Genomic DNA, 27,827 nt, shown 5'->3' with positions numbered 1-27,827 from the left:
GACACAGAGCTGCACGACCTCCAAGCGCTGTGCGCCTCGCTCTTGTTGTATGCATCAGCCTCAGAACTTTACATCTCGTACAGCTAATGTCTGTGTCAGCTCATTTGCCATGTGGCGTCACACACATCACCCACACACTGCTGCTCAGTGTAGTCACATGCTGACATATCTGCATTGGCTGTAAGGACAGTTTAAGGCTGCTGGTGGTTGAAGGAGCAGAACAGAGGAAACAGTGTCAAGCTCGTCCCTCTGTGTCTTCAAACACACACTGACCTCTGTGTGATCCCTCATAACTCTGGGAGACTTGACTCACATGGTTGTGCCACACACACACACACACACACACACACACACAAACACACACACAAGCTCATGCACACACAGAAGCTCATGCAAAGTCTAGACAAACTCGGCCTGCACACACATTTGTACATGATTTGGAGCCCAAATACTTGATCGGCTGTTGAACTACAACCACATTCTAGATTGCCACACATACACACACACACACACGCACGCGCACACGCCTATAGAAGCAGTCACCCTGGCATGGTGCCTCGTGTGTGAAGTGGGCACAGAGTTCAGCTTACACACAGCACAATAGACATAATTACCACCACAGCTAACGTCTGGAAACCTAGACTGACTGATATGGAACGTGTGTGTGTGTGTGTGTGTGTGTGTGTGTGTGTGTGTGTGTGTGTGTGCACGCGCGTGTTTGTGCGTGCCTGCATGTCGCTCAGGTTGTAATGAGTGTGTGTGCACATGTGAATATTACACGTGTATGCTGTACGTTTGTGCACGTCTCAATGTGCGTCTCTTTTTGTGTACGTCACATACAGTATCTACGCTGTATGTGTGATATAGTGTGTGTGTGTGTGTGCGTGCGTGTGCGTGTCCGTGTGTGTTTCCTGCCACTACATTGGCCCATTGAAAAAAGAACATACCAGTCAGGGTACAATAGCAGCGGGGGGTTCAGGGTCCTTGAAGTGGAACCCAGATGACGGTCAGGTAATTCCACCCCCGTCCTACAGAAGAACATGGTCTGGCTGCGGTCCAACCTGTCTGCTGGAGACGCATTAAACAGGAAGAGTGTGTTAGTGTGTTAGTGGTGTGTGTCTAAGCATCCCACAAGACGGGTCAAATGCCACAAATGAAAGAAAAATAACATTTTAGACAGCACAAACTAAGGAGCAGCTTGAGGATTACTGTTTGGTAGTACAAGTGTGTGTGTTTGTGTGTGTGTGTGTGTCTGTTTGTGTGTGTGTGTGTGTGTGTGACAGCATGCTTGATGACGTCCTGTGTCGTCTGAACATTTTTATTGTGCGAAACCGGATTTTCCGAATGAACGCTGTGATGAATGGAGCGTGTAACATGGGCGCCCCAGCAAGTAACCATCGTCTCAAAAAGACAAGCTCGAACTGTCTGTGTGTTCCTGTGTACTGTGTGCTCTCTCAACCCTTCTCTCTCTCTCGTTCTCTTTTATGTACCCTGTCCAGTTTGTGGTCTCCATGTTCTGGAGTCTCTACGTGTACGACAGAGAGCTGGTCTACCCCAGACTGCTTGACAACTTCATCCCGCAGTGGCTAAACCACGGCATGGTGAGTCCCAAACAGACGCCGGCATGTTCTGCACGCCATGATAAGTCAGTCCATTAGTACTTGGATTGCCGGATGGTACGCTTCATGAAGTACTTGATAAATAATCTAGAGGAAGCAGGTATAATCTGGTGTTTAGACAGCGGCGAACACGCAGCTCGCCCCGATAATACCAGCGGCGTGTGTGTGTGTTTAAAGCAGCTGTCAGATGGGAGATAATTCTGAAAATGTTCCAGCCCTCTGCAACATGCAAAACCTGTTCCTCACATTTCCTTCTGTCAGAACACTGTCCACACACACACACACACACACACACACGCATACAAACACACACACACACTCATGCACGCACACATGCACGTGTGCGCCACAGTGCATCACATTGTGTGGATATAACATCTGAGTTCGGGATCTGTCGTCCAATTACAGCTCCTGATCTGTAAGGGTTTATAGTAATTGTGTGTGTGTGTGTGTGTGTGTGTGTGTGTGTGTGTGTGTGTGTGTGTGTGTGTGTGTGTGTGTGTGTGTGTGTGTGTGTGTGTGTGTGTGTTTGTGTGTGTCTTTCCCGTATTCTGAAAGTGATGTAATAGCTGAGCGGTTGCTATATTTGTGTCGCCAAGGACCAAAACAAGCAAAACATCAGTAATGGGTGTGTGTGTGCGCGCGCGTGTCTGTAAATATTTTGTGATATTCCATGGTATCGCTGTTGTTTATTTATATTGGACACCATAGCAACTGTGTTACGGCTCCCATTGGAGGAGGGATTGGTCGAGTCACTTCTTTTTTATCAAGAGCCACTGCAATTAACTGTGTGTGTGTGTGTGTGTGTGTGTGTGTGTGTGTGTGTGTGTGTGTGTGTGTGTGTGTGTGTGTGTGTGTGTGTGTGTGTGTGTGTGGGGGTTCCATTCGAAACTTCTGATTGCAAATAACTGAGAATTCAAATCTGTCATTGACGTGTGTGTGTGTGTTTATAGTCGAAGTGCTGCCACTTTGTCTCTGTGCATTGCGCGTATAAGTCAACATGTCCTCACGACAGAAAAAACAAAGTGTGGGAGTGTGTCAACTCGTCTCCGAGTGTGTGTGACGGCCCTTGTTCTGGCAGTTCTGGCAGCCACACAGACACACACACACACACACACACGTCCACGCCGGTGTGTAGTTCTCCTAGCAACAGAGGATTATCGCCTGACGTGAATGACCTGATCTGACACAGACACACATACACACACACACAGCGTCTCTCTCTCTCTGTTTTTGTAGTGTTGTTATTAATGACTGAGGATCAGCTGTTTGTTCACATCTGGTGAATCATTGTCAGGTTGAGTACACACACACACACACACACACACACACACACACACACACACACACACACACACACACACACACACACACACACACACACACACACACAATCATTTAACAGACAAATCTGGATGCCATCTTCTCTTGTCTGGTTCACTTCTATAGTTTTCACTGTGTGTTTGATTTGTCCTCGGTTTTAATCAATTAAAATGCACAGTTTTTCAAAGCTTAGACTCCTTTTTTTTGGGCCAATCTATTTTGTTATACTTACTTCAAAATTGCTGCCAAGCCTGTAAAGAATAAACAATTCCTTTCCAATCAATTTTAGTCTTCCTACAATCTGAATCATTCTTCTAAAGATCTCTTGGTGTTTGATGAATCAGCCACCTGAAAACTAAAGAAGTCAGTTTCGATTCTCTTGAGGGTTTGTGCCTTGCTCGAGGGCAACTGCTGCTGATGTCGGATTCGAAGCTTGAACTTCCAGGTCGTGTTCCCGCTTCTCCGAACATGACCGTGTCAATCTATTTCCAGTCGGGCCCCAGCTGTGACGCGTGGGCACCGGGAGATGTTTGACCCCGCGAAGCCACCCCAGCATCTCACCGCTACCCCCCCCTGCTGTGTGTTTGTGTGTGAAATGGTTTGTCCCGTTTTTAGACGCAGACCACAGGCTCAAACCACTGCTGTTTGCAGGAACGGTGGGGGCGTGGGGGGATTTTCCATAGACGCAGAAGCTGGATGCTTGAGCGAAACCGCAAAGATTCAGAGCGGCGAGGACAACAAAGACAGAGAGAGAGAGAGAGAGAGCGAGAGAGAGAGAGAGAGAGAGAGGAAGACCTAGAAACAAAACCAGATAGAGGGACGGGGGGGGGGGGGGAGAATAAAGGGGCTGTCATTTACGAGTGGTGAGTCTCTGCAACAAAACCTAAACTTAAACATCACCAGGAGTCCTGAATTCCACAGAGGCGCACTGGGTAAAAGTGCAGTGTCAGGACATCCACTCTGTGTGTGTGTGTGTGTGTGTGTGTGTGTGTGTGTGTGTGTGTGTGTGTGTGTGTGTGTGTGTGTGTGTGTGTGTGTGTGTGTGTGTGTGTGTGTGTGTGTGTGTGTGTGTGTGTGTGTGTGTGTGTGTGTGTTAGTTATAATGAAGGGAGGGAAACCTAGTATTTCAGACCCCGGGAGAGGCGGCTATTCTGTCCTCCTCTGAGCAATGAAATGCGACTGTTAATTTGCACATACTTGCGTCTCGAATATGATCCGCTTAAGACCTCAGAGGCTCCCTGAGGTGCAGACGGGGGCGGGGACGGGAGGGGGGACAGGGGGGGGACGTATGTCATGCAGGCTTCCTCCTCGGGTGGATGTGAGAGAGACCACGAGTCATAAATGCAGTTTGACACTTAACAATCCCTCACAAGTTCATTTTTTTTTTAAGTAACCGCCCCGGAAGGAATCTCTGTATTTGCCAACTATCGTGCCAAATTTTACGACTTTTAGACTTTTATTGTCATCTGTGTGGAAAAGCTTGTAAAACAGCATCTGGGACCATCATGGGAAAACTGAAAAGAGGAGCGATGAAATGAAATGTTCGCAGGGTGAGCATGTCTTTGGAGCATGAGGTCATCGAAACCTACTTAGCCGCTGGAGAGCAAGCGGGTTGTTTTGTTTGTCTTCGTCGCAGATTAAGACGTTATCAACAAGATTTAATTTTTTTCTTCGGTAATAGCGCCACCGCCAGGTCGACTGGAGCTTCCTTCCGCAGAAGAAGTGAGCCCAAATTTAGTTGCAATTGACTCATTCGTTCACGAGATTGTAGCACTTTTTGTAGCCACGCCCACTGAACTTGATGAAGAATTTCTCTCGAAACGGAGAGAAGCGTTTTATCGGGCTTGGAGCAACATTTTGGTGATAATTGGGCTAAAATTGTAGGAGGAGATGAGAGAAAACATTCAGATTTTGCTGAAAATATTAGTGGGTGTGGCCAATTTGTATCCATGAGTCAAAGTGGTTGTAACAGCGCCCTCCTCAGGCTGAATTAGGGAGGAGATGGATAGTGAGCCACTTGATGTTTCGCAACCTTTTAAATGGACTACAAGGGTCAGATCATGTTATTATCTATGAAACGACCTCTCCACAATGGATGTGAGCATTTACATTAGGACATAATACACTCAGTGTGCAGATGTTGATTTTAGAGGATCTGCTTTCCTACAGTAGTTTGTGTACGTTGATATTCCCCCCTTTTTAGAGGATCTTTGCTGAATCACTTGAACTAAACTCTCTGTTGTACAAATAACACATTTGGGAGTAATAACAAATTGGAGGAGTGTGAGGTTCAAACTGGATGAAGATCAACACTACTCGCCGAGTCCTGATCCTGCGCCCACTTTTACACCTTCTGCATCGCGTCCACCAAGTCCAAACATTATATCTGGGAATAATTATCCCAGGGAATTGGGATGGATCCCAGTAGTTGTTTTTCTTGCCATTTGGTAACGAGGCTAAACGCCTCAACTGCTGGAAACTGAGAGCTCAGAAGTGTGAAGAATGCACACACACGCATGCACGCACACACACACACACACACACACATGCGCGGGCACACGCACACACACGCACAGTTTCAGATCGACAGCTGTGCTTCTGCGAGTGCAAATGAGGTAAGAGGTCTCTTTACTGCTTGTACCAGGGGTCTGTGAGCTGTTGTGTCTGTACGTGAGCACCCCCTAGTGGATGAAAGTTGAACTCTGCCTCTCAGGCGACATCAGCAAACACCTTTTCTGCTACTGGTCCAGTTTTAACATGAAGTTGTTCTTCTTTGTCTCACCTTTTGCTCGTCTCCCTCCCCTCTGTCCGCCTTCATCCCTCTCTCAGCACACCACTGTCCTTCCCTTCATCATCATCGAGATGCGGACCACCCACCATCGATATCCCAGCAGGCCGTGGGGTCTGGCAGCAGTGTGCGGTTTCGGCGTTGCATACATCCTTTGGTACCTCACGTTTCCTGATTCCTAAAGTCAAACACACACATGCACGTCATTTTAGACAGGTTGTAGTGTTGGTTTAGTCGTTTGATGGAGACGCTTTTCTGTTCATTCCACCCACCCAGGACGTGTTGGGTGCACCAGGTGACAGGCGTGTGGGTTTACCCGGTGTTGGAGCGCATCAGCCCGCTGGCTCGAGTCCTCTTCTTCGGCGCCATGACAGTGGTGCTGTCCATCTTCTATACCCTCGGAGAAATCCTCAACACCTACATCTGGGACCCGCCTCACACAGGTACACACCCCTGAGCTCAAAACGTAGGATTTGTGATCTGACTGACTGATTGAATGAAGCTTGATGAAAATGCCACGCGTCTGTCGATTCCGCGACCGCAATGGAGAGCAGAAATGTTGAAACAAACTGAAGGAGAACGAGATCGAGCATCTGCCAGGCCGCCACACACACACACACACACACACACACACCCTCGTTATCTCTCCCCCATCCATCTGCTCAGCAGGTCAGCAGGTAGCACTCCACCCACACGAGGGAGAGAGAAAACCAGTGTGTATAGACTTCCTAGCCTGCAGCCTTAGTCTCTAGTAGTACCCTCACATACAGTAGAATACCTCCCACACACACACAAACACACACACAGAGAGATTGAAATGAACTTTTTGGAAGTTACCAGCTGTTCTGAATTTCCTCTAGCACAGATTGTTGTCGAGTGTTTGCTTCCATATTTAAGAGGAAACACAAAGCTTTGCATTTCTGTCGCATGTAAATATTAATATCATATTCTCTTCTTCTTTCTGTCCCGTCTCCTTCTTCCCAGACAAGGTCAAAGCTGAGTGACCACCTCTTCTTCACTGCACAAGGAGTCGAGTTCGCCCCACTGGAAAACCTGCGGCGCTCAGCCACAAGGGGGCGCTTTGTGCCCACAAGCAAGACAGCACAAGAGCGGCAAAACAAGCTCCAGCCGAACTGCGTCCAATCACATCGAGCCTGACAAACACCTACAATATAGCAGTGACGTGTAAATAGAAGAGAATAATCACAGATGAAGGAGTGAAAGAAGGTTTTTACATACGTACACACATGCAAACACAACAAACCAAATGAATGGACACACACACACACACACACAGTTCTCAAGCTAATAATGTTATTGAATTCTGTCAAAGCTACTGAATATCTGTACTGTGTTTAACATCATCATGCTGCTCGTGACTCACAACACATGTACAGGAGGAAGTGAATTGTGAGAAGATGACCAATAAATTTTGAGTGGAAAATATTTCATGCGTGTCACTTTAGTGCTAAAATGATCCAGTAGATGTGCAGGTATGTTTGTTTTGTTGGAGCCTCCCTGCTTGGTGGTCTGAACCATGAGATGAAGGTGCTGAACTATTTTAATTTGTTTGGATTTGCAGGTTTTGGTGCAACAAGGGGAAAAACTTGACATAAATGTGCAAATTCAGTCAAATAAGTAGTAAAACAAAAAGAATCTGCTGTCAGTCTGCTGTGCGATCTCGTCATCATGGGGAAGATGGGGTCAGATTTGAACAGTAGTCGACTCATTGGGGGAGAAGGGTGGAAAAAAAGTCAACACACATGCGCACACACACATGCACCCGGAAGACAAACTGTCCTCTCCTTTTCTCTTCTTCCCTTTTATTTGTGAAACGATTAAAAAAACAACACACACACTCTTACTTTGTATCGCAGTGTTCTCTCACCTTTGACACAGCATGACATCTCACACCGTTGCTGTGTTTGAATGCACGTGTGTGAGAGTGTGTGTGTGTGTGTGTGTGACTCCGCTCCTCTCACTGTCATTTTTAGGGGGAAGAGAGTTTGACATGACACCGTTCATTGGCGCTTAACAGTTAACTTTACTGTGTGTCTGAGTGTGTGTGTGAGCCTACACGCCATCTCTTCATTAACACGTCAACTCCTCCACTCTGAGGTGACACATTAAAACGAGCTGGAACATTCTACTCTGCATTCATTAGCATATTTTTACATCCTAATGCGTTTGGAGGAGCTGCAGCCCGGCACATGTTTCAGATGTGCTTTGTGATCATTTCAGCTCTGGTGTGTGTGTGTGTCTGTGTGTACATGTGTGTGTGTGTGTGTGTGTCTGCTTCACCTGGTGACTGCTCACTTTCAGCAATCAATCAATCAATCAACGTCCATAGTTTCCCCCACTTTTTTTGTCCGTTTCCCAAATCGGCATCTGTTGGTCGGAAAAAATAAAGGAAGGAAGGAGGGAAAGATCACAGAGGGGAAGTCATTAAGGAAACTAGGAAGGAAACAAGAAGCTCTTATCAAGTGATGTTGGCCTCCAAGGATCCAAAGGTCCAGATCTAGACTAAAGGCTACAACACTTGTTTGTCCCCAGCAGATAAAAGATCAAAAACCATCTAATTGTCTCCACTCAACACACTAAAGTACTTTTCTCCAAAATGATTTATTAAATATCTTTCAAGGGTTAATACAATGCAAATACAATCAAAAATGGGGCAGTGAAATCGTCTGGTCTCTGCTCAGTCTTTCCTGGTTTTAGGTTTGGGGGCTGAAACAGAGATTGAAATTGAAAGTGAGAAGAGAGGATTTCAAATAATAAATGATGGGGAAAATGATCGTTTTTAGCAAATTGATTTGTTCTCACCGTTAGGATTCTCCTGTTTGTAGAAGTTCTTCAGCATCTCCACAGCCTCCTCTGCTCGGTGTCCTGCAACACACTACACACACACACACAGATAATTGTTATAATGCCACCAGCAGGAAATACTGTCTCCATAATTGAAGATAGGCTATGTTGATGGAGAAGACTGGAGAGTTTATGGATCAACAGCATAAACAAACAGGCCCCAAAAAGGTCAACAGACAAACAAACACACTCTCACCTTGAATGGCGTCCCAGTGTGAGGTAAGGTATCAGAGGCGACGTCCATCACTGAGCCGCAGCCTCCAAACCGCTCGTTCCTGCAGCCATACACAACCACTGGGATATCTGACCGCCAGTAATGGAGCAATACACAGCATTGACACACACACAAACACACACACAGGCAGGGAGGATACTGATCAGGCGCAGAGCTGCAGCGCACATGATGCACGGCTCCACAGTGACATACAGCGCTGTTTGCTCACACACACGGCGCGCGTCCAAGTTACCATGGCGACACCACTCCAGGAGCTGATCCACAGCCACCATCTCAGCGTGGCGAGTGGCCTTTGACACACACACACACACACACACACACGTTTAATTCTGCTTACGTGCGGTGTTCTCATTGTGCTAATTTGGGCACACAAACACAAACACACACACACACACAAATACACAATAGAAACTAACCTCTGTTGAATCATTACTGTCTGTTGGTGAGTGTGGCCTAAAAAGAGTGTCAGTGTGGCTTATTATTCTTATTTATGTATCTTTCCAAAGAAGAACTGGGGATTTTTCCAGTGAACTGTTTATGTGGGTTCATGGAAATAAGATTATGATTGACAGTTTATTGGGGTTTTTTAAGGGCTTGTTGGCATTTTCTCCCCAGATTTCCCTTCACTTTCCATTAGTGGAAGCTGTCACCACTAGATAGCATTGTTTCCTCTACACGACAGAAAACCAATGTGTCAGGAAATAACAACAACAAATAGTCAATTAAGTTTCGCCATGTGCGATATCAACTTCTGTCAGAGCCACGAAAACTCACCTTACAAATATAAGTTTAGTTAAGTTTACTGCTAATTCCTATTTTAATATTTCCTTACATTTTTGGTCTCGTTGACCTCGTTCCTTCCTTTCCCCACTACTTCATTATTATAGACCATCAAACAGCCTACAGGCACCTCTCCGTTCTTCAGTGCGTCTTGAGCCTGCAAATACACACAGTCGGTCAGCGGCTACGCAGAAAGAGTGAAATGTAACAGAGGGACACAAATGCGGGACAAAATGCTGGCGGGTATTTTTTTTGTTCTATTTTTATGTCGAATTCATATCTTGTATAGTATATTCTAAAACGTTTCAGGCAAGATACAAATCAAGAACTCTTTACATGAACACAATTTACTAGGATACGCATCGATAAAAGGTTGTGTAGTCTTTCTATAACCAACCATGTCAAAAGCGTTGGTCATCCACTTGTCAACATCCTCCTCGCTCGGGAAGAAGCTGGCCTCTTTCTCTGTTCCCATAGCAACGCTATATCAACTACAAATAACTACAATTTACACGCCAATGACTAAAAAAACAGGTTTTGACTGATTTGTTCACGTTTGTGGTTCTTGCGTGGATTCCGGTGTGTCAGAAAACACGCTGAACAACCAGAAGGGGAAGATAATATTGGTCGTACAGTTCCCAGACGAGAGCAATCGATCCCGCGATACTTCCGTGTTTCTTCGCGTGGTTTCCGCCCAAGAAGCAAGTGGGCAGCAACAACTCGAATCAGAACTCGTCTAATCTTATCTAAACATGTCCGTGAAACACTCTGCTACAAGTTAACATATACGGGGAGTTTTCGCTGTTTGCGCCGGTGAAGCTGTAGCCGAGGATGTTTTCGTCTGTTTGGAATTTTGTTAAACGTCACAAAAGGAAATTTATATTTACAGGAGCTGTAGTTGGAGGTGAGTTAGCTCGTTAGCTGTAGCTCAAGCTCACGAGCTCTGCAATATTCAGCCTGTAGAAGAAGAAACGTCTTAAACCGAATCCATGGCTTTGTTTACGTAACTTCTCTACTAAATAGCTTTATTAACTGCATATTTAAGCTTTTTTATGAATTAAAGCTGTAAAGATTTTGTATTGTAAATCAGGAACACAGAGGCTGAAATGACGTGTGTGGAATGAGTTGGAATACTTTATTAAGACGTACGAGCAGCATACGATTACAACTAATAATTTACTGGAAAACAAACAATGCACATTTTATTGTTCAACCCCAAAGTGTAGATTGTAATAGTTCTAACAAACAAGCAGCTCTGGCCTGGATGATGATGTCACTTCCTTTGCCCGTCTCCTCTGTAGGCGTGTACTTCCTGGGTAAATATGCCCAGAAGAAAATGCGGGAGCTCCAGGAGAAGGAGGCGGGCGACTACATCTCTCAGGCGCGCAGGCAGTTCCACTTCGAGAGCAACCAGAGAACCTGCAACCTGACGGGTACGCATGCAGCGGGAGACACGAGCCAGGAGGAGGCGTTTGTCTTGTCTTGCCCGCTTTTACATAATGCATAAGTGTGTGTGTGTTGCAGTGCTGTCCATGCTCCCGTCGCTGAAAGAAGCCATCGTGAGTCAGCTGGACTCAGAAATCCTCACCGCGCTCCTCAAATCCAAGTGAGTAGAATCATGTTTCACCATCGAGTCCGAAGATTGATGTCTCCTGGCGCCTTTTTAATGTCTGCTCTTCCTCATCTCGTCCCTCAGGCCGGCCAACAAACTGGAAATCTGGGAAGACTTAAAGATCATCAGTAAGTGTCTCCATTCATGCCACAGGGTGTCACACACACTCACACACACGCTGCTCAAACCGGGTGTCACTTTTGAATGATCGTTGCGTAGAGCGAGGTGGATTGATTTGTTTTTAGATTTGCATGCGTGTTACACAGGCGGCAGGCAGACATGAAGCTTCCAGCACATGAGCTTTTACGTGTTGAATGTATTTAACGTGTGTGTGTGTGTTTGCAGGTTTCACCCGCAGCATCGTGGCGGTTTACAGCACCTGCATGCTGGTGGTTCTGCTCAGAGTCCAGCTGAACATCATCGGAGGATACCTGTACCTGGACAACTCGGTTAATAATAACACAGCGGTGAGCATCCGTGTGTGTGTGTGTGTGTGTGTGTGTGTGTGTGTGTGTGTGTGTGTGTGTGTGTGTGTGTGTGTGTGTGTGTGTGTGTGTGTGTGTGTGTGTGTGTGTGTGTGTGTGTGTGTGTGTGTGTGTGTGAGAGAGAAATATTTAGGGTTGATTATGTTTGTTCTTCTTAGACGCTGGCGCCTCCAGAAGTCCAACAGCAGTACCTGTCCAGTATCCAACATCTACTGGGAAATGGTACATACACACACACATACACACACACAAGCGCAGAAACAATGGAGATGTTTGTCATTACACCTCAAATAATTTCTCTCTCTCTCTCTCTCTCTCTCTCTAGGTTTGACAGAGATGATGACAGTGGTGAAGAGAGCAGTACAGAACTCACTCGGAGGGTGGGTGTGTGTGTGTGTGTTTGTTACTGTACACCACACCTCTTTTCGACAGCCACATTCACACACTTAATTATGTTACTTCATCCAATGACTGTGTGTGTCAGGATGTCTCTGAAGCAGAGTCTGTCCCTGCTGGAGCTGGAGCAGCAGCTGGGTTGGATCCGGGCGGAGGTGGAGTCGTCGTCGGAGCGACCGCTGCCCGGCTACATGCTGGCAGACGAGGAGAACACGCTGGCCGACCAGGCGTGTGGCCTGACGGAGAACGACATCATGACCATCAGACTGTTGAACGAGACAAGAGACATGTTGGACAGGTAAAAGTGTGTGTGTGTGTGTGTGTGTGTGTGTGTGTGTGTGTGTGTGTGTGTGTGTGTGTGTGTGTGTGTGTGTGTGTGTGTGTGTGTGTGTGTGTGTGTGTGTGTGTGTGTGTGTGTGTGTGTGTGTGTGTGTGTGTGTGTGTGTGTGTGTGTGATTCTGACGTCTGCAAGTCTTTTGACTCCAGTCCAGACTTCACCACCGTTCTGAACACCTGTCTCAACCGGGGTTTCTCTCGTCTCCTTGACAACCTGGCCGAGTTCTTTCGCCCACCGCCCTGCAACTCCGCCCCCAGCTCTGCTGCCGACAGGTGAGCTGCTGGACCCACAAGTCTGCTGGCCAGTAAACGGCCAATGGCTCAAATATATAGTAGTTTTTCTGTCCATAAATGTAGCAACAACCTCGCAGATTACATGTGACCTGTCCGTGTCCATGCGTCTGTCTGTCCAGCCTTTCTGCAGTCAGTCTGCCACTGGCGAAGATCATCCCCATCGTCAACGGTCAGATCAACGCCATCTGCAGCGAGACGCCAAGCCACTTTGTCCAGGTGAGAACAAACAAAATGGAACCGCCCCCATCTGTTTCCCCAGATTTCCCTCAGGAATACATGTCTCTCTCTCTCTCTCTCTCTCTCTCTCTCTCTCTCTCTCTCTCTCTCCAGGACTTGTTGATGAACGACCACGTAAAGGAGTTCTCAGCCAATGTTTACGAGGTCTTCAGCATGCCGCAGGAGCTACAGAAATGAACCGAAGGAACGACAGCGGGTAGGAGCAGTGACGGGAGACGAGGAGAGAGGGGGAAGGAGACCAGGATCGGTTCCCAGAAGCTCTCTCTCTCTCGCTCAATCGCTCGCAAGACCCTTATCTCATCCAGATCTTTTCCCCCTCTGCGCCGGCATCCGAACGGGCAGAGACGGACCTGCGGATAATCTGACGCTCGTGGCGTGTTTGGGAGGTCGTGATGGAGCCCCCGGGCGTCTTTTAGTGTCCCGGCGAGGCTGAAGTAATGCGGCGAAGGATCGATCACAACTCATCAGTGCTCCCGGACCAACCGAACCAAATTCCTCTGGCCAACCGCCACATTCTTTCCTGTTTATTCCCGCTTTCACGACGTCCAACGAGTGTTTGCTGCCGGCCCGCCTCACCAGCTGTTCCCTCTGCACTTCAACCGCGGGTTTTTTCGAGCGCGCCTCATCGAAATCTCTTCTTCTGTTATTCTGTGCGCAGGTCGCTTCTGATTCAGTCGACGTCGAATATGTAGGTGTTAATGTTTTGCCTTTCTCGGGGTCGAGCTAAAGTGTAAACCTCAACATGAAGAAGAAATGAAGAAGCGGAACAAATCCTTATCATAAAGTGATATCAAAGTTTGTCCAAAAGACTAATAAACACTAATTAACTTCTTATAGCAAACAAAAAGACCTAAACAAGGAAACAAATCATCTTTTAAGACGAGATTTATTCTGGTTATAGTCTTGAAAAACACTGAATGAAGTGGCAAAGTCTGTGTTTTGACAGTATTTCCCTCTTATTCCAGCAGGGGTCAGTGTTCCTCAGCCCTCATCCTTCAGGCTTCTGTCCCAAACCTTTCTATTCCTCTTCAAAGTGACTTTAAAATGACGTTTTCCATTCATGTGTGGTGGGAAATATGTGACTCTGGTTCACATTTATATTATGAAATCTTAAAAATGACCAAAAATCCAAGTGACTTATTAATAAAAGTCACATTTGTGCATATTTCCAGCTGTGCATGATTGTTCTGTTATGGCTCTGAATCGCACATTAATTCTAAATGATGACATGTTATTGTTCGTGTTCATGTGTGATGGTTGAGGCGGTGCACAGCACATAGAGGGCGCTGTAGGCCAGGTTCACTTCAGCTGCATCACACAGGCAGAACCATCATGATTGATCTCAGTGAGGACGGTTACAAATAAACACATTTTTGACAATTATGACAGAAGAAAAAAGCTCCACACACACTTCATTCACTTCATTCACTGTCTTTTGGGACGTTTCCCTCCTTGGATTTGTGGAGACGCTGCGCTTCCGCTAACAAACAATCAAGTGTTAGAATGTAAGGGATGTTTTTGACACTGTTGCAAAAAGGACTGACATGTATCTTTGTAGCGATTGACTGGAGTTGTGATTAAAGTGCGACCATTTTAGTGTGTGTGTGTATCGGTGAAAGCCGATACACACATGGAGTGTGTGAATAAAAAGTAATTTAAATAAAATGCGATTGTTTTTGGTTAGATTCGTGTGCGATTTTATGCCGGAATATATTTAAAAATAATAATGTTCCATATAATCCAGAAACAAAAGAATTTACAAAAATCCTGGCCCGGTTGATCCTGAGCAGTCGACATTATTTTAAATGGCCACATGAGGGCGCTATCCACACTTACCCTCATCAGTGTGTGTGTGTGTGTGTGTGTACAGACGTGCATTTTCTGCCTGTCTGACTCAATAGATGACATCACCCTTTGTTTTGACCCTCTGACAATTTACCTTATAAGGAAGATAGATGGAGGGGGCGGGGTTTATTAGAGTAATCTTTATCAGCACAAAATAAGTCTTCTAAGAACACATGTTTTTTTCTAAATCAATTTTTTCTTTCACATTCCTCTCTGAAATGTGATTTTAACCCTTTAGAATGCAGAGTGATGTAGTCAGTGAGAGAAACACCAGATCATTTATTTTTATTTTTATTTATTCTTGAATACAATTTTGTCACATTGGCATTCTTCCATCCTTTGAGTTGCTCACACACATACACACACACACACACAGCCTCTCACATGACGAGGGATGCTGCGCGGTGAGTGTGTGTGATGTGTTTCAACCTCCTTTTCCACACAGTTTCACCACAGAGCCGCCAGTCATCTGCAGCATGTGAACCAGAAGCCGTGTTTTGACCCCGTGCCCCTTGAACGAGGTCCGGGCGACGCTAAGAGCCAATAACATTCCTGTGCTAAATGTGTGAGACTCCGACATGAAACACGTTCGCCTGCTCAGTCATGCTGACGAAACAGTTTTGGCTTCCTAAAATAGAAACGTCGGGCCCCAGATAAGCATGTCATGTGACACAGGGCGGCAGAATGGAGGCTTTTGTTATGTAATGGGCATTTAGTTGCTGAGTAACCGGCTGAGGTCGAATAAAGCGCCGTTGAACAGCGTCATGTTCAATGTTGCAAAACAGGTTTTGATCATGGTTAGTGTCACATGCTTACATGTCACAATTTGACCCTTTGTTTGCTCCCGAAATTCCCCCATTGAGGAGGTAAAATACATCCTCCTGCTGTTTTCCTAGGTAAGCCAGTCAGCTGATGTTTTGTCACTTACGGAGGAATTTTGAGCTTTAAACTTTGCAGGGTAAAGGAATACAAGGGACACCAGGAGGGGAATTGAACTTTTGACGCAGAACCTCATGCACCTTGAGTCGCCATCTTTGAGCGAGAAGCAACCAGAGAAACAGTCGCTCCTGGGACATTTTGATACACTGCGTGTTGGAAGAAGTTTGTGTTTGGTGATTGGATCTGATTGTTGTGATCTGCTCATGATGATGTGGAAATCTCAGCCTAATGACTCCGGTGAGCCTGACCTGCTGTGTGTGTGTGTGTGTGTGTGTGTGTTTGTGTAAGTCCCGTGATCAACCGAGCTGGCATCAACAGCTGATATATAACCACTACGTGTTGTGTGTGTGTGCAATCTTTCTGAATATTTCAGTGTTGTTGCATCAGTGAGGTTATTCCAGATGTTTCCACAAGAGTGACTCAGCAGTTTCACCACAACATTATTATTAGTTATGCTATTACTATCATACTGACTACTGGACTGTGGGTTCCTATCCAGTACTTTACAGTGTTTATGACTTATAATACTGTTACTTACAACTGTGCGACTACTAAAAGTACTACTACTAATATTATGGTACTAATGCTGCTGCTTTATGATGACTGCTCTGTAATATTACTACCACTACTCTACCATTATCACTATCATAGAAACCAAAACAAAATACCATTACTGCTGCAACAAGTACTTGATATAAAAGCTATTAGTACTCCCCCTCCTTGTACATCACCTCCTACTAACAGAAACTAAAGAATCCACAAAGCCGCAGCTTCAGTTCCGCTTGTTGTACCTCTAGTTGTAGTCGATGTCATCAGCTGTAATATCAGAACTACAGTATCATGTACGCCCATGCAGGGACATTGATTGACAGATGGATAGTAGCTGTATAATAAAATGACTCAGTATCTGTGGTTTTGGATTTCTTTGGATTAGAGGTGAGTCACACACACACACACACACTTAAATCACACACTGAGATCATCCTGCCATCGTTGATTCTCACTTTGCTCTCACTCCTTTATCCCATACACTCTCATCTGTGTCATTTACTGTAATAGTAGTAAGGGCAAGCTCAGGGCTAATGTGTGTGTGTGTGTGTGTGTGTCTGCATTATTGATTCCCTCAGAGTCCATCCAGGCACTAATCTTTGTTCTGGAATCGGATTGGCCGCGCTCAGTCAGGCCTCGTTACCCGATAACCCAGACCTCCGTTGATTGGCTGCCGTCAGCTCCCCTGCTGAGCAATGCACGATGATGCAGCCTGAGGTCACGCTGCTGATCGGAGAGGTGATGTCATCTCACCTGAGCCGTTTGATTGGCCCGAACGGACAATAACACAGAGAGATCCATGACTGTGCCTCACTGCTGTAAAAGTTTCAGATGCATTGCAGTGGGATTCATGGCTGATGGGATCACAACAGTAACACTAAAAGAAGATCAATGTTTATTCATTTACTTTAGGACAAGTAAGTTAATGATCAAAGCGATGACAATAAGAAATATGAGAGGAATGAGATGTAATGGTTAACAATGTGAGAGCAAATCAGATGACATGTGATGATGAATTACTTCAGGATGAGGTGAAATGTGTTAGATGAAATTAAATGACACTGAATCAATAAGAGATGTCGCAAATCAGGTCACAAGTTGCCTCATGTCTGGAGATGGAGAGCTGCTGTGTCATCTAGCATGTGACTTAATAAGGAAAACATGTTGACAGTGCTGGGAAAGTGCCTGTAGGAACACACTGAGTCATGATTAGGAGGATATGAAATGAAAGCAACGTGTTCAGTTTCAGGGGAGAGTTTGTGTTTCCTGATTCCAGAGAACTTTGATCCCAAACAATACCACCGTTTACCACAAGGGGAATCACTGCCTCAGCTATCAATCATCTCAATGAGCTCAGGTGGGACGGAGTTGTGGTTGTTGTTGAGGGTCTGATTCCACTTAACAGACAAATCGGGCTTTTCCTTGGATCATAACAGTTTTAGAAAACCCTCGGAATTCTTTCAACGGCGTTTGTCTCATCATAATCAGCAATCTTATTATTCACCTTGTATCATTCTCAACTCCATCATCCTTAATGCTGAAAAAGGATTTCACTTCCAAAATGACTTTGTTCATCTTCATCTTCTGTCATACTGATACCCATATTTAACTAATTTACAAATTATTGACCAACTCATTCTAAATTCTGGGGCTTCATATGACTGACATATGTGTAATCTTTTCTTGAGTTAAAGCTGGAGTAAAACTGTGGTGAATATGCATCCTAATATTAGCACTAAAGCCAGAAATGTAATTTACTGAGCCACTGTGAGGCAGTGGCTCAGTGGGTAGTGCTGCCGCTTGGGAACCGGAGGGTCGCCGGTTCGAGCCCCTGCCGAGGTGCCCCTGAGCAAGGCACCGAAACCCTCAATTGCTCCCCCCTCTGCGAAGGGTGGTACTGTAATGTAAGTCGCTTTGGATAAAAGCGTCTGCCAAATGATCGTAATGTACTGTAATGTAATGTAATGACACTGAGTCTATTTGCACTGGCTTATTAATCTTCAAACAGTGATGTAATGTCTTTTTACATCACTGCTTTGCGCCGCCTGTATGAGACAAATAAAGATCAGTCGAGATTTAACGTCACTGATACTTCAAAAATGTTGTGTGTTCTCATATGTGTGTGTCAGTGCGTATGTGTGTTTGTGTGTGTGTGTTTATATGTGTGCGCACTCCGGCTGCCAAGGCCATATAACCTAGTTTACACACAGCCTAAAAATAACAAAGCTGCCGAGGATGTGACGCCGTGTGGAGCTGAGATGAAAGGCCTCAGGGGGGCCTGGGAATCCTGGGATACGTCCCATTCCAAACCAGTGTTCCCTTTCCTGTTTCCTCATTTCCTTCATTGCCCCTCCAAATTAAATTTTCTCTTGTTTTGGTAGTTTTTGAGTTGTTTTGTTTTGATGTTTCCAATCTTTGGTGTACTCTTGGGAACTGAAAATGGAAATGTATAAAAATGATGAAAGGATGAATATTTACAGTTATTGTTTTTGTCAAAAGTATCTTTCAAATCAAAATATATTATGTTCTATAATTAACTTTTTTATTTTTTACAATTTATATTTTTTATGTGATGTTATTTTATTTTATTTTGTTTTATTTTATTTTATTTTATTTTATTTTATTTTATTTTATTTTATTTTATTTTATTTTATTTGTCCATTCACTTCAAACTTTTATTACAATTCTGAAATAAAAGTTTTATTTTAAAGTTTATTTGTGGACCCAGAGAAATAACAAATAATCAACATGTCTGAAAAATTAAAACATAAAAGAAGATGAAGTTGAACTAAGTAAAGGGAGAATGAAAGGCCATTTACTGTACTTTTCAGAATGGAACGTGGCCCTGCAGAGGCTTTGGTTCTCTCCCTCCCTCCGTCCCTCCCTCTCTCTCTCTCGTCCGCCCTTATGTCTGTCTGCATGTTTGCATGGGGTGGAAGTCTACAGGGCGTGAAGGTGTTGTCGCTATGGTGACAGCCGTGTAAACACAAACAGTGCAGTGTTTGTGGGGCAGAGGGAGAGAAACAATGTTGTAGCCTAAAGCCCCAGTCAGGGATCCACTTACATGTTGAATAATGAATGACAGTTTGCGTGTCAGAGAAGTTTTTCACAAGTTTTGTTTAATTTCAAAGTAAGATAAAATAAGACTCTTGAATAAAAGACACTTATTTTGTTACACAACAGAGTTATGTTAGTGTTCTGTTGGCAATGACTCACATACTTTGCTTACAAATAGTCCATCACTATCTTTTGTAGGACAGACCTTGGGAATTCCATAGGCCTTAACAACAAACAAACAAAGGGACAAAAGCCTGAATGATTATCGGAATGAAACCTTTCCTGCTTTATTCTTAAACATATTCCAAAACAGTAACAGAGCAGAGTGCGCACTTCCTGGTTTGTTACTTAAGATTCCCTTAAGTTCACAGGGTTCACTGCCACACCTTTAGGTTTGGTTGCATTGTATGCTGAAGCAAAGTGAAGACATTAAATGACACCCAAGAGCAACGCTGCAATCAAATGCGGACTTTTCCTGTTTATTTCCGGTGTCTCCTACTGGAAATTTTTCACCTGACTCAAATCAAATGAATTTTATTTGTACATCCATCATACACAATATGTCCGGAGTGTCCTGTGGTGTGAGGAATCAAATCCATGACACTGCAGTTACGATCTGTTCTCATGTCAAAGAATCGAGGCCCCCCAGATGTGAGACAGGATACTTGAATTACATCTAGGTGGAAAATTCATGGAATGCATCTTTAACCCAAGTACATTTGAAATTGTAAATACGTCAAGTCAAGTCCAACTGTGGGAATGAAAGACAGAAATATGGGAAGTATGTCAAGAGGGAAAAAGTTATGAAAGACTAGGGGCAGGAAAGTGACTGGCAGAAATACAAGGAAAGAATGTGGGCAGTGGAAAGGAATTAAGGGAAGATAACAGCAAGTTGTGAATGAGTGAAGAGGACGGGAATCTAATGGTCGGAGGGAATAATTAAACTCGGAAAGTAAGAGTGAGGAGGAAGGAGTGAGGAAGTGAGCCAAATGTAGGAAACATTTTCACATTTTTGAAAGAAAGATTATGCGTATTAAAGGGAGAGAAGGAAGAGAGGAGGGTGTAGGGAAGGAAAAAAGGAAGTGAGGGAATGGAGGGACGAATGTAGGAATCTGGGGTTCTCATACTGTGAGGTCAGCTCATACAGCTCACACAGTTTAGATTCTAACGTCACAAACTACGTCCCACACTAACAATATTTACACTGGTGTGCTGTTTGACTGACAACTGTTTGTTGAGGAATACCGTCACTACCTTTACAGAGACGAAGGCCAAAGGGCCCCAAGACACAAAGAGTCCAACTAAATACAATATAAATCACAGTGAGAGGGAGAGAACTACAAACAAATTCATATTTCTCTAAACATGATTCTTAGAAGAGGAGGATAAAGCGTGTAAACACTTTTTGGAACATGTAGTGATATGAACCAGCATGAGGCGCATTAAAACAGGTGAAAAGAAGAAAACAGTAGTCTTGGTTCTGTAGTACAAAGCAAATATTCAGCAAGATGAAACTTTAATGAGCCCCGAGGATAAACTGGGTCACTGCAGCAGCTGCCGCAATAATAAAGCTGCGACAAAGAAACCCACTGTTAATCCATCTGATGATCGAACTGAGCTGTAGTCGCTCCTTCATCACAACAAAAAGGGGGTTCGGTCATAACAGGTTAGTCATCAAATTGCGGTTTACTTCAAGCTATTTCAAGGCCAATCACAGACTGCAGTGTGTTTGTCCCATTACACTGTGGTGTGCGTTTAGGAGTGTGTGGGGAATCTGATGACTGTTCTTCTTGTTTTATTTGAGTACTTCTGCAGTCTCTGCTTGAACGTGGACATTAGACACATACATTTTCCTGTTTTCATTTAGGGTTAATGATGCACCACTGCCATGTATATTGACTGAAAACAGACCATTTGAGGTATTTCGGGCCAGAGCTGGCACCATGGGTGTTACATGCACATTCAAACAAGTACATTGTAAATGAAAATGTAATATCGACTGCACACTGAATGAAAACACACAATTTGAAAAAGTGCATAAGCAAACTTTACAGCTTCATCTATGGTTTAGAAACATAAACAATCCATATATTAATAATCCACATAGTGATGTTATGTACGTACTTTTGTATTATGTACGTAATTTAACTCATACAACTTTTTTTGGCTCTTACAAATTTACTTGTTGCGTGAAGTGGGTCAAAGTGAAAGACACTGAATCACACAGTTCATTGTCCGCAAAGACCTCTAACACATATTACTTTGCACAATGTCGGCCATTTATGGAACTATTATAAGATTACATCAGCCAGTTTTGACCTTTGGCCCAATCAACTGTTCCATTCACTCCACTCGTGCTGTTTTTGTCTTTATAGCCCAAAATTGACGCCTACACACTCACCACCACCTCAAGCGGAATAATGACTTACAACCCTCAAGGTTCTAAAGTCATTGTTATAATTTCACTGTGCTGGACATTGGACACTGGCCTTGAAAGTTGTTGACAGGCTTGGAAGTGAAAGTAAAGCTTAATCTAAAGACAACTCAAATATGAAATGGAATGAAAGTCAAATGTGAAATATCTTTTTAGCCTTTAAGAGATACATCACATGGCATTATGATAAAGCTGTGATTCATTGGTCTGTGTGCAACTGACTGACTGTGTGTGTCGAATGAGGATGTGAAAGATAACACTGTTGTTTTTACATTGATGTTTTTGAATATCTGAAAGGTTGTGTTCTGCTTTTTGTCTTGTCTATTTCATTACAAGCTGTATTTGTCATGTAAAATAAAAGGATATTGTAAAAAATGCAACACCTGTGAGTGAAAGTTTTCTATACTAGGCTCAAAACTTATCAATCAGCCATTGTCAGCTGCAGTTTGACCTCCACAATAAGCCACCATAGACCAATGTAAACCTGTAAATGTTGCTCATCTGATCTTATTTTAACATTAATATTAAGATTTTTAATAAGGTTTATTAATTCATAATTTTATGACATCAAAATTGTTTATATAAGGAGGCGTTATAGCTTGATACCACTGTAAGCCACATTGGACTTAGTACTAACTTTGTTTTAACATTTATCTGTATTTTACACTACGGTATGAATCATGGCCACATCCTGACTGAAAACCTAATCCAGTTTCATATTCCCTGTCTTTCTCCACTGGTTAATTGTTCTCTGTACTCTTGAGCCAATAGTTGAGTAAATATTTAACTGCAGATGATGAAAACTGAGTCACACTAACTGCTACCTAATATCAAATGCAAATTATGTATAAATTGACGCAGAAGTGTCTTTGTACTGCATGTGTAAGTGTGTGAAGTAGCACACACAGGTTGTACTTTACAAAGTAGCTGTCACAGATTAAAATCACTTGAGGGAAGTTAAGGGGGAATGTTTTGTTGACTTTGATTGATGATTCGAATGATTAAAGTGGTAAATGAGATGATGACAAGATTAGATAAGGCAAAGAGCTTGACTGATAAGTTCTGAGCCTGATGTGTAAGGAAGCGGGCGAGGGCTGTGATGATGTTGTCAAATCTGTGGTTGTGTTGGACGGCCGCTTCCTCCTCAGAACCCAATTTAAGCTTTAAATACTGCTTGGGCTCTTGAGTTAATGCGTAGATTAAGAATTTTAGTAAATTATTTAATTAGTAATTTAACCAGAAAAACTTTTAATTTCCAGTTAAAATGCAGGATGAATGCACATAAATACAAATGCACAATGCTTTCACGTGCTGTTGATTCACAAGAAAATGCTGGGAAGGAATCATATTATGTATGTTGCCATATAGGACATAATTAACAGACTCAGCCGGGAATCTTCAGATCGTTTCTCGACTATTACTCGCGAATTTTCCGGAACGCCGAGAATCACTCACATCGAATCCCGTTCGGCTGCCGTAACCTTAAAGCCCACATAAACCTGTATGCATCCTATAAATCCATCCGCCGGGTTTTTAGTCCTCCCTCTTCTCATCGGTGGCGTGATGTAGACGGGAGGGAGCGAGAGGAAGAAGAGAAGAGGAAGAGAGAAAGGAGAGAGGAGGAGAGGAGGGGGATTTCCCGGATTCCCTGCGATGAAGATGCGCCGCTTCCCGGAAAGGGTGACGTAATGTGGACATGAAGAGAATGAGAATGAGAGAAGTAGGAAACAAAATGAAAGAAACTAGGTACAATGAAATAAAATATAATGTACAGTTATAGAAAATAATAAATAAATAAAGCAATTCAAATATTATTATATTATTTTTACATTATATTATACTGTATATTATTATTATTAGTCGAGTAGTATTATGATTTTGATTATGATGATGATGATTATTATAAGTCGTAGTAGCAGTAGTAGTTATAATAAGAGCAATAATAATAATAATAACAATAATATCAATTCTCTTTAAAGATTTAAACCAAATCAAATCAACAAATAAATCAAAAATGAAATAAATACTACAACAACTACAACAACTACTAATAATAATATTTTCATTATTATTATTACAGTGTATTTTTTCCCAATATACTGTATAGCATATGCACTAGAACAACAGCGGCTCTGTCCTCCTCCTCCTCCTCCTCCTCCTCCTCCTCCTCCTGCCTCTTCCTCCTTTATTCTCGACGGGAGCACATTACATCACCCTTTTCCTTTCCCGGAAATAACGGCAATCATCCTCAGGGTTGCTTTACCAGGCAAGCGTAAGGGAAGCGGGAAATAGGCAGCGAAGGGATGGGCAACCTCCATCCATCCTCCTCCTTCTCCTCCTCCTCTTCCTCCCCCTCCCTCACCACCAACAAAAGCGATCGTCACCACCATCACGTCATTTATTGTCATTTTCGTTACAGTTCATTCCACAATTAAATCAATACATCAATAATAATAATAATAACAACAATAACTCTCCTGTGCTTCATCTTTGTAGAATATTAAGTAAAATGTTTGAAACACCAAACACTCACCATTACAAATTCATTGCAAGAGCATACTGACAGGGGGCCCAGTTTGTCTTATATTAGGCAATACACTGAAGTTGGCCACAAACCACCAACCCAAGTGAAAGAATAAATCACAAGCTGTCAACTGTATATTGTCCACAGACACAGACGCGTCCAATTTCCCGTTGCTGTTTGTTGGCTAAAGCAGGAAAAAGTATAAATCTGACACATTAATGAAAGATGACAAGATTTCTGAGCACCAACAACTCATAGCCAGTCCAATTCAGAAATGAAAAGTAGGCATTGATCCATGACAGCAGTTATGCTTTCCTCTATTTTTCACTTTCTTTCTTTCAAGAGAAACTCCCTGAAGTCTTGATTCTCTTTGGTCATAATGAAACTTAGAGACACTGCAGCACACACACACACCAGATCTTGTCAAAGCAGGATGTCAGAGAAGGCACGAGGTCAGCGTCAGAGGTGAAAGCGAGAGTATGATTATGCAGGTTAACTGAAACCTGAGCTGAGCTGCCTGTGGCCACTCATCACGTATCAGTTTGAATAAGAGTCAGCGATGTGGTTAGTGGAGAACTTTGTATCATGTTGTATTGTTTCACAACTGAAACAATACAACATGATACAATAGATATGACTTATTGACCCCGAAATGAGAATTGTCCATGGCCAAGTAGACGACTTAATAATCAATAAAACTGAGCTGATTAACCCTTTAAAAACAGCTTTAAAGCTTTCTAATGTGTGTTCTTTGTCTCAATTTTGTTAGAAAACCTAGAGAGAACTAAGAGACGGAGGCGCTTGGCATTTCTCCTCTACAGTACGAGTGCGGGTATGAATACATACGATGGCTTCAAATATAAAAATAGAGATTGTAATATTTAGCCGGTGGGTTTCGAGCTCCGATCATATGGTATTAATAGTAAACAGGGTCAGCAATGACTTCACATTGCAGCATCAACCTGCATTACAACATTGACCTCATAAAGTTTTCAGCACTTCTCGGCCTATTCTGTGTGTGTGTGTTCCTAACTAAAGTATCTTCTTGCTCTATCCATAAAATTAAAATACACTCCTGTCATCTCCTGTTAGAGGCAACATCACACAAAGACCACTTTCTTAAAGATGCACAAGACAAAATGATGATTTAATCCTTTTAGTTTTTACGAGGTTAATTTCCAACTTTTCTGTCTTGAAGAGTTAAGATTACGCATAAACATAAAACAATCAAAGTGCCACATTTTTGTGACCATCCCTCTATCTGACTGTGTCCAGGCTGTTAAGATGGTCCTGTTTGTGTGATTTCTTCTGTTTCTGTTTACACACACAAAAACACACACACACAACTCACTCAAAATGTTATATAACATATTCTTCTTTCAAGTGTTTATATTTGTCAAAAGTCTGATTTGATGTCTCTCATACTGTTGCATTCCATCTTTATATTCATCATATGTGTTGTAGGTGAAAGCTATAATTCCATAGAAACCAAAAAAGTGTTGTCATGGTGTAATGTTCTGGACCAGGACTTACTCTTCCATCTATCGCTATGTTGAGAACCGACATAATGCTTGTGTAAATAAACCGACAACCTCACAATCCCGTCTAATCTGTTCACTCTGAACCTTTAAACCTCCCTCATGTCCTTAATCAGTCAAAGTGAACGTGATTCTTAGTTTCCACAGTGAGTCCTGCTGTATTTCAGGGGAACACCATTTGGTCAATCATTAACTATTTCATAGCTTTTATCGCTGCTTATTTGGCACCATGACACCCCAGTTATATGACCAGTTACACAAACACACCCACGCACACTGATTATGAAGGTTTTCCTGAATGGAAAATCAACATGGCAGTGTTTTCAACATGCTGTCAGTGCTTCCCTGGAGACAATGTGAAAATACACTCACACACCCTACACATAGTGACAGATGGGATTGAGAGCAGAGGTGGAAGCTTCTGGGTCATTCAAAAGAGACAATGTTGCTGCTTTGATGTCATAGTTGCATACTCTGAGGCGTTTTTGAAACTCAGAATTTCTAATCTCCTTGGCTCATATTGTTTCATAGAGAGGATGGACTTTGTGAAACTGGAACTTCAGCTGGAAGTTTCTACATTACAACAGACACTTCACACAAACAGGAAATGGACGGAAATGATTGATGGTGATAGAGGAGGAAAGGAGGACGGACAAATGAAATGATTTCCTCTAAGGCCCCCGAATTTCTTCAGCAAGACGTACAAGATAGGAAACAAAAACTACTGAGACAAACATTACTGCTATGACTCATTCACCATATCAGTAGATGTTACTAACTTCTGAAGTGTTACACAGATGCTGGTATTACCACTAAGTACCACGGCTACAACTCACAAAACTACTTCACCAAGTCAAATTATAATTACAATATGATGAACTTGCATAATCAAGCAAATATATTCGCACAATATTTAGAGGCAGCTTATAAGATATCGGTCGGCCTTGAGCTACTTTGATTTGTCGTGAAATGTTGCCTGAATCGCACAAAAACCCAAATTTCAATGATGTCAATACACTCAAAGTAACAACAGAATACGGGCAATATAACTACACCAACTATACTGCCACTGCCATGAATTCATATTATGATTCGAGTATGACTATTGCTACTTTTACAACCATCTCTTTGACTTCGACATAAACTACTACTGCTGCCAATGGGACAAATAAATACAGATATTCAGTGAAATAAAAACACTTTTGCCGGCTCCTCCTTAGGGGGAAATCCCCTTTCAGTCCCAGCATGTTGGTAAACAAGATCACCCGATTAAGAGTAATTAGGTCACAGGATCTCCGAAGCCACTGCCCCCCCTCCACAACCAATCAGAGGAGAAAACACGAGAAAAAGTGATATTTGTTCACCAGTTTCAAAACAATAACATGGATCTCAAAATTACGACTAAGAATCTAAAAGCACAACTTTAAGCGAAATGGTCGATTGAGGGATACATTTTTTTGGGAATGTTATGAATAATAAATACATTCAATCGAATTCAATTAAAAAAAATCACTTACAAACCAAACAGAAGGAAAACATCCAATCTTCATCATCATCATCACCACCCCTCTCTCTTGCTCTCTCTCTCTCTCTCTCTCTCTCTCTCCAGTTTTATAGCCTGGCTGGTGCGATGTAACCACAGAATAAATAACCATCTTGTGTCACTCAGCTTTAACAGCAGGATTCACTCGTTCGTGTGAAATGTCAGGAATAGAAGTCTTGTCAGTCTAACAGCAGGGAGGGAGGGAGAGAGAGAGAGAGAGAGAGAGAGAGAGAGAGAGAGAGAGAGGACAGACATAGTTAAGTTAAGTATTGATATTAGTCAGTTGTTTTTGGGCGGAAGGAAGGAAGGAAGGAAGGAAGGAAGGAAGGTTGCGGATGAAAAGTTGAGAAAAGTAGAAATGGAGTGGATGAAATGGAAGTGGAAATGGAAATGAAAAGCAAATAGAGAAGGAGCTATCGACGGAGAAA

At 43.1% G+C, this 27,827-nt stretch overlaps 3 protein-coding genes and 1 long non-coding RNA gene across 5 annotated transcripts in view; 3 read left to right on the top strand and 1 right to left on the bottom strand.

Annotated features, from left to right (window-relative positions):
- aig1 (androgen-induced 1 (H. sapiens)) overlaps positions 1-7,176 on the top strand; it is a 9,993-nt gene extending 2,817 nt beyond the window's left edge. Inside the window, exons 3-6 of the mRNA XM_076155121.1 lie at positions 1,500-1,601; positions 5,772-5,887; positions 6,007-6,173; positions 6,715-7,176. Coding sequence (XP_076011236.1) covers positions 1,500-1,601; positions 5,772-5,887; positions 6,007-6,173; positions 6,715-6,734 — 405 coding nt within the window. The 3' untranslated portion in view covers positions 6,735-7,176. The remainder of the gene's footprint in view (positions 1-1,499; positions 1,602-5,771; positions 5,888-6,006; positions 6,174-6,714) is intronic.
- Positions 7,177-8,336: 1,160 nt separating this feature from the next.
- Positions 8,337-10,243, bottom strand: adat2 (adenosine deaminase tRNA specific 2). Its single transcript, XM_076155040.1, has 6 exons — positions 10,008-10,243; positions 9,663-9,767; positions 8,970-9,120; positions 8,792-8,898; positions 8,554-8,626; positions 8,337-8,457 (listed from the first exon to the last, which is right to left on the bottom strand). Exons 1-6 carry the CDS (start codon positions 10,083-10,085, stop codon positions 8,429-8,431), a joined length of 543 nt encoding a protein of 180 aa, XP_076011155.1. The 5' UTR covers positions 10,086-10,243; the 3' UTR covers positions 8,337-8,428.
- Positions 10,244-10,285: 42 nt separating this feature from the next.
- Positions 10,286-14,635, top strand: pex3 (peroxisomal biogenesis factor 3). Of its 2 annotated transcripts, none has more exons than XM_076155038.1 (11): positions 10,286-10,514; positions 10,912-11,043; positions 11,135-11,216; positions 11,307-11,350; positions 11,568-11,689; positions 11,866-11,929; positions 12,033-12,087; positions 12,192-12,401; positions 12,590-12,712; positions 12,853-12,949; positions 13,064-14,635. In XM_076155038.1, the coding sequence occupies exons 1-11, from the start codon at positions 10,442-10,444 to the stop codon at positions 13,145-13,147; spliced, it is 1,086 nt and encodes a 361-aa protein (XP_076011153.1). In that variant the 5' UTR covers positions 10,286-10,441; the 3' UTR covers positions 13,148-14,635. The 2 variants fall into 2 exon arrangements, with proteins under 2 accessions (XP_076011153.1, XP_076011154.1); XM_076155039.1 differs by having other exon boundaries at positions 10,298-10,364.
- A 445-nt stretch (positions 14,636-15,080) lies between these two features.
- LOC143004152 (uncharacterized) lies at positions 15,081-18,258 on the top strand. The gene is made up of 2 exons (XR_012963944.1): positions 15,081-15,711; positions 16,882-18,258. It is a non-coding gene; the product is annotated as an uncharacterized LOC143004152 (long non-coding RNA).
- The last annotated feature ends 9,569 nt before the right edge of the window (positions 18,259-27,827 follow it).

The sequence above is a fragment of the Genypterus blacodes genome, unplaced genomic scaffold, assembly GCF_046128005.1.
Source record: "Genypterus blacodes isolate CSIRO-AG114 ecotype Tasmania unplaced genomic scaffold, CSIRO-AGI_Gbla_v1 ptg000064l_1, whole genome shotgun sequence".
NCBI lineage: Eukaryota > Metazoa > Chordata > Actinopteri > Ophidiiformes > Ophidiidae > Genypterus > Genypterus blacodes.
Note: the sequence above shows the minus strand (reverse complement) of the source record. Positions and strands in the feature narration are given on the sequence as shown.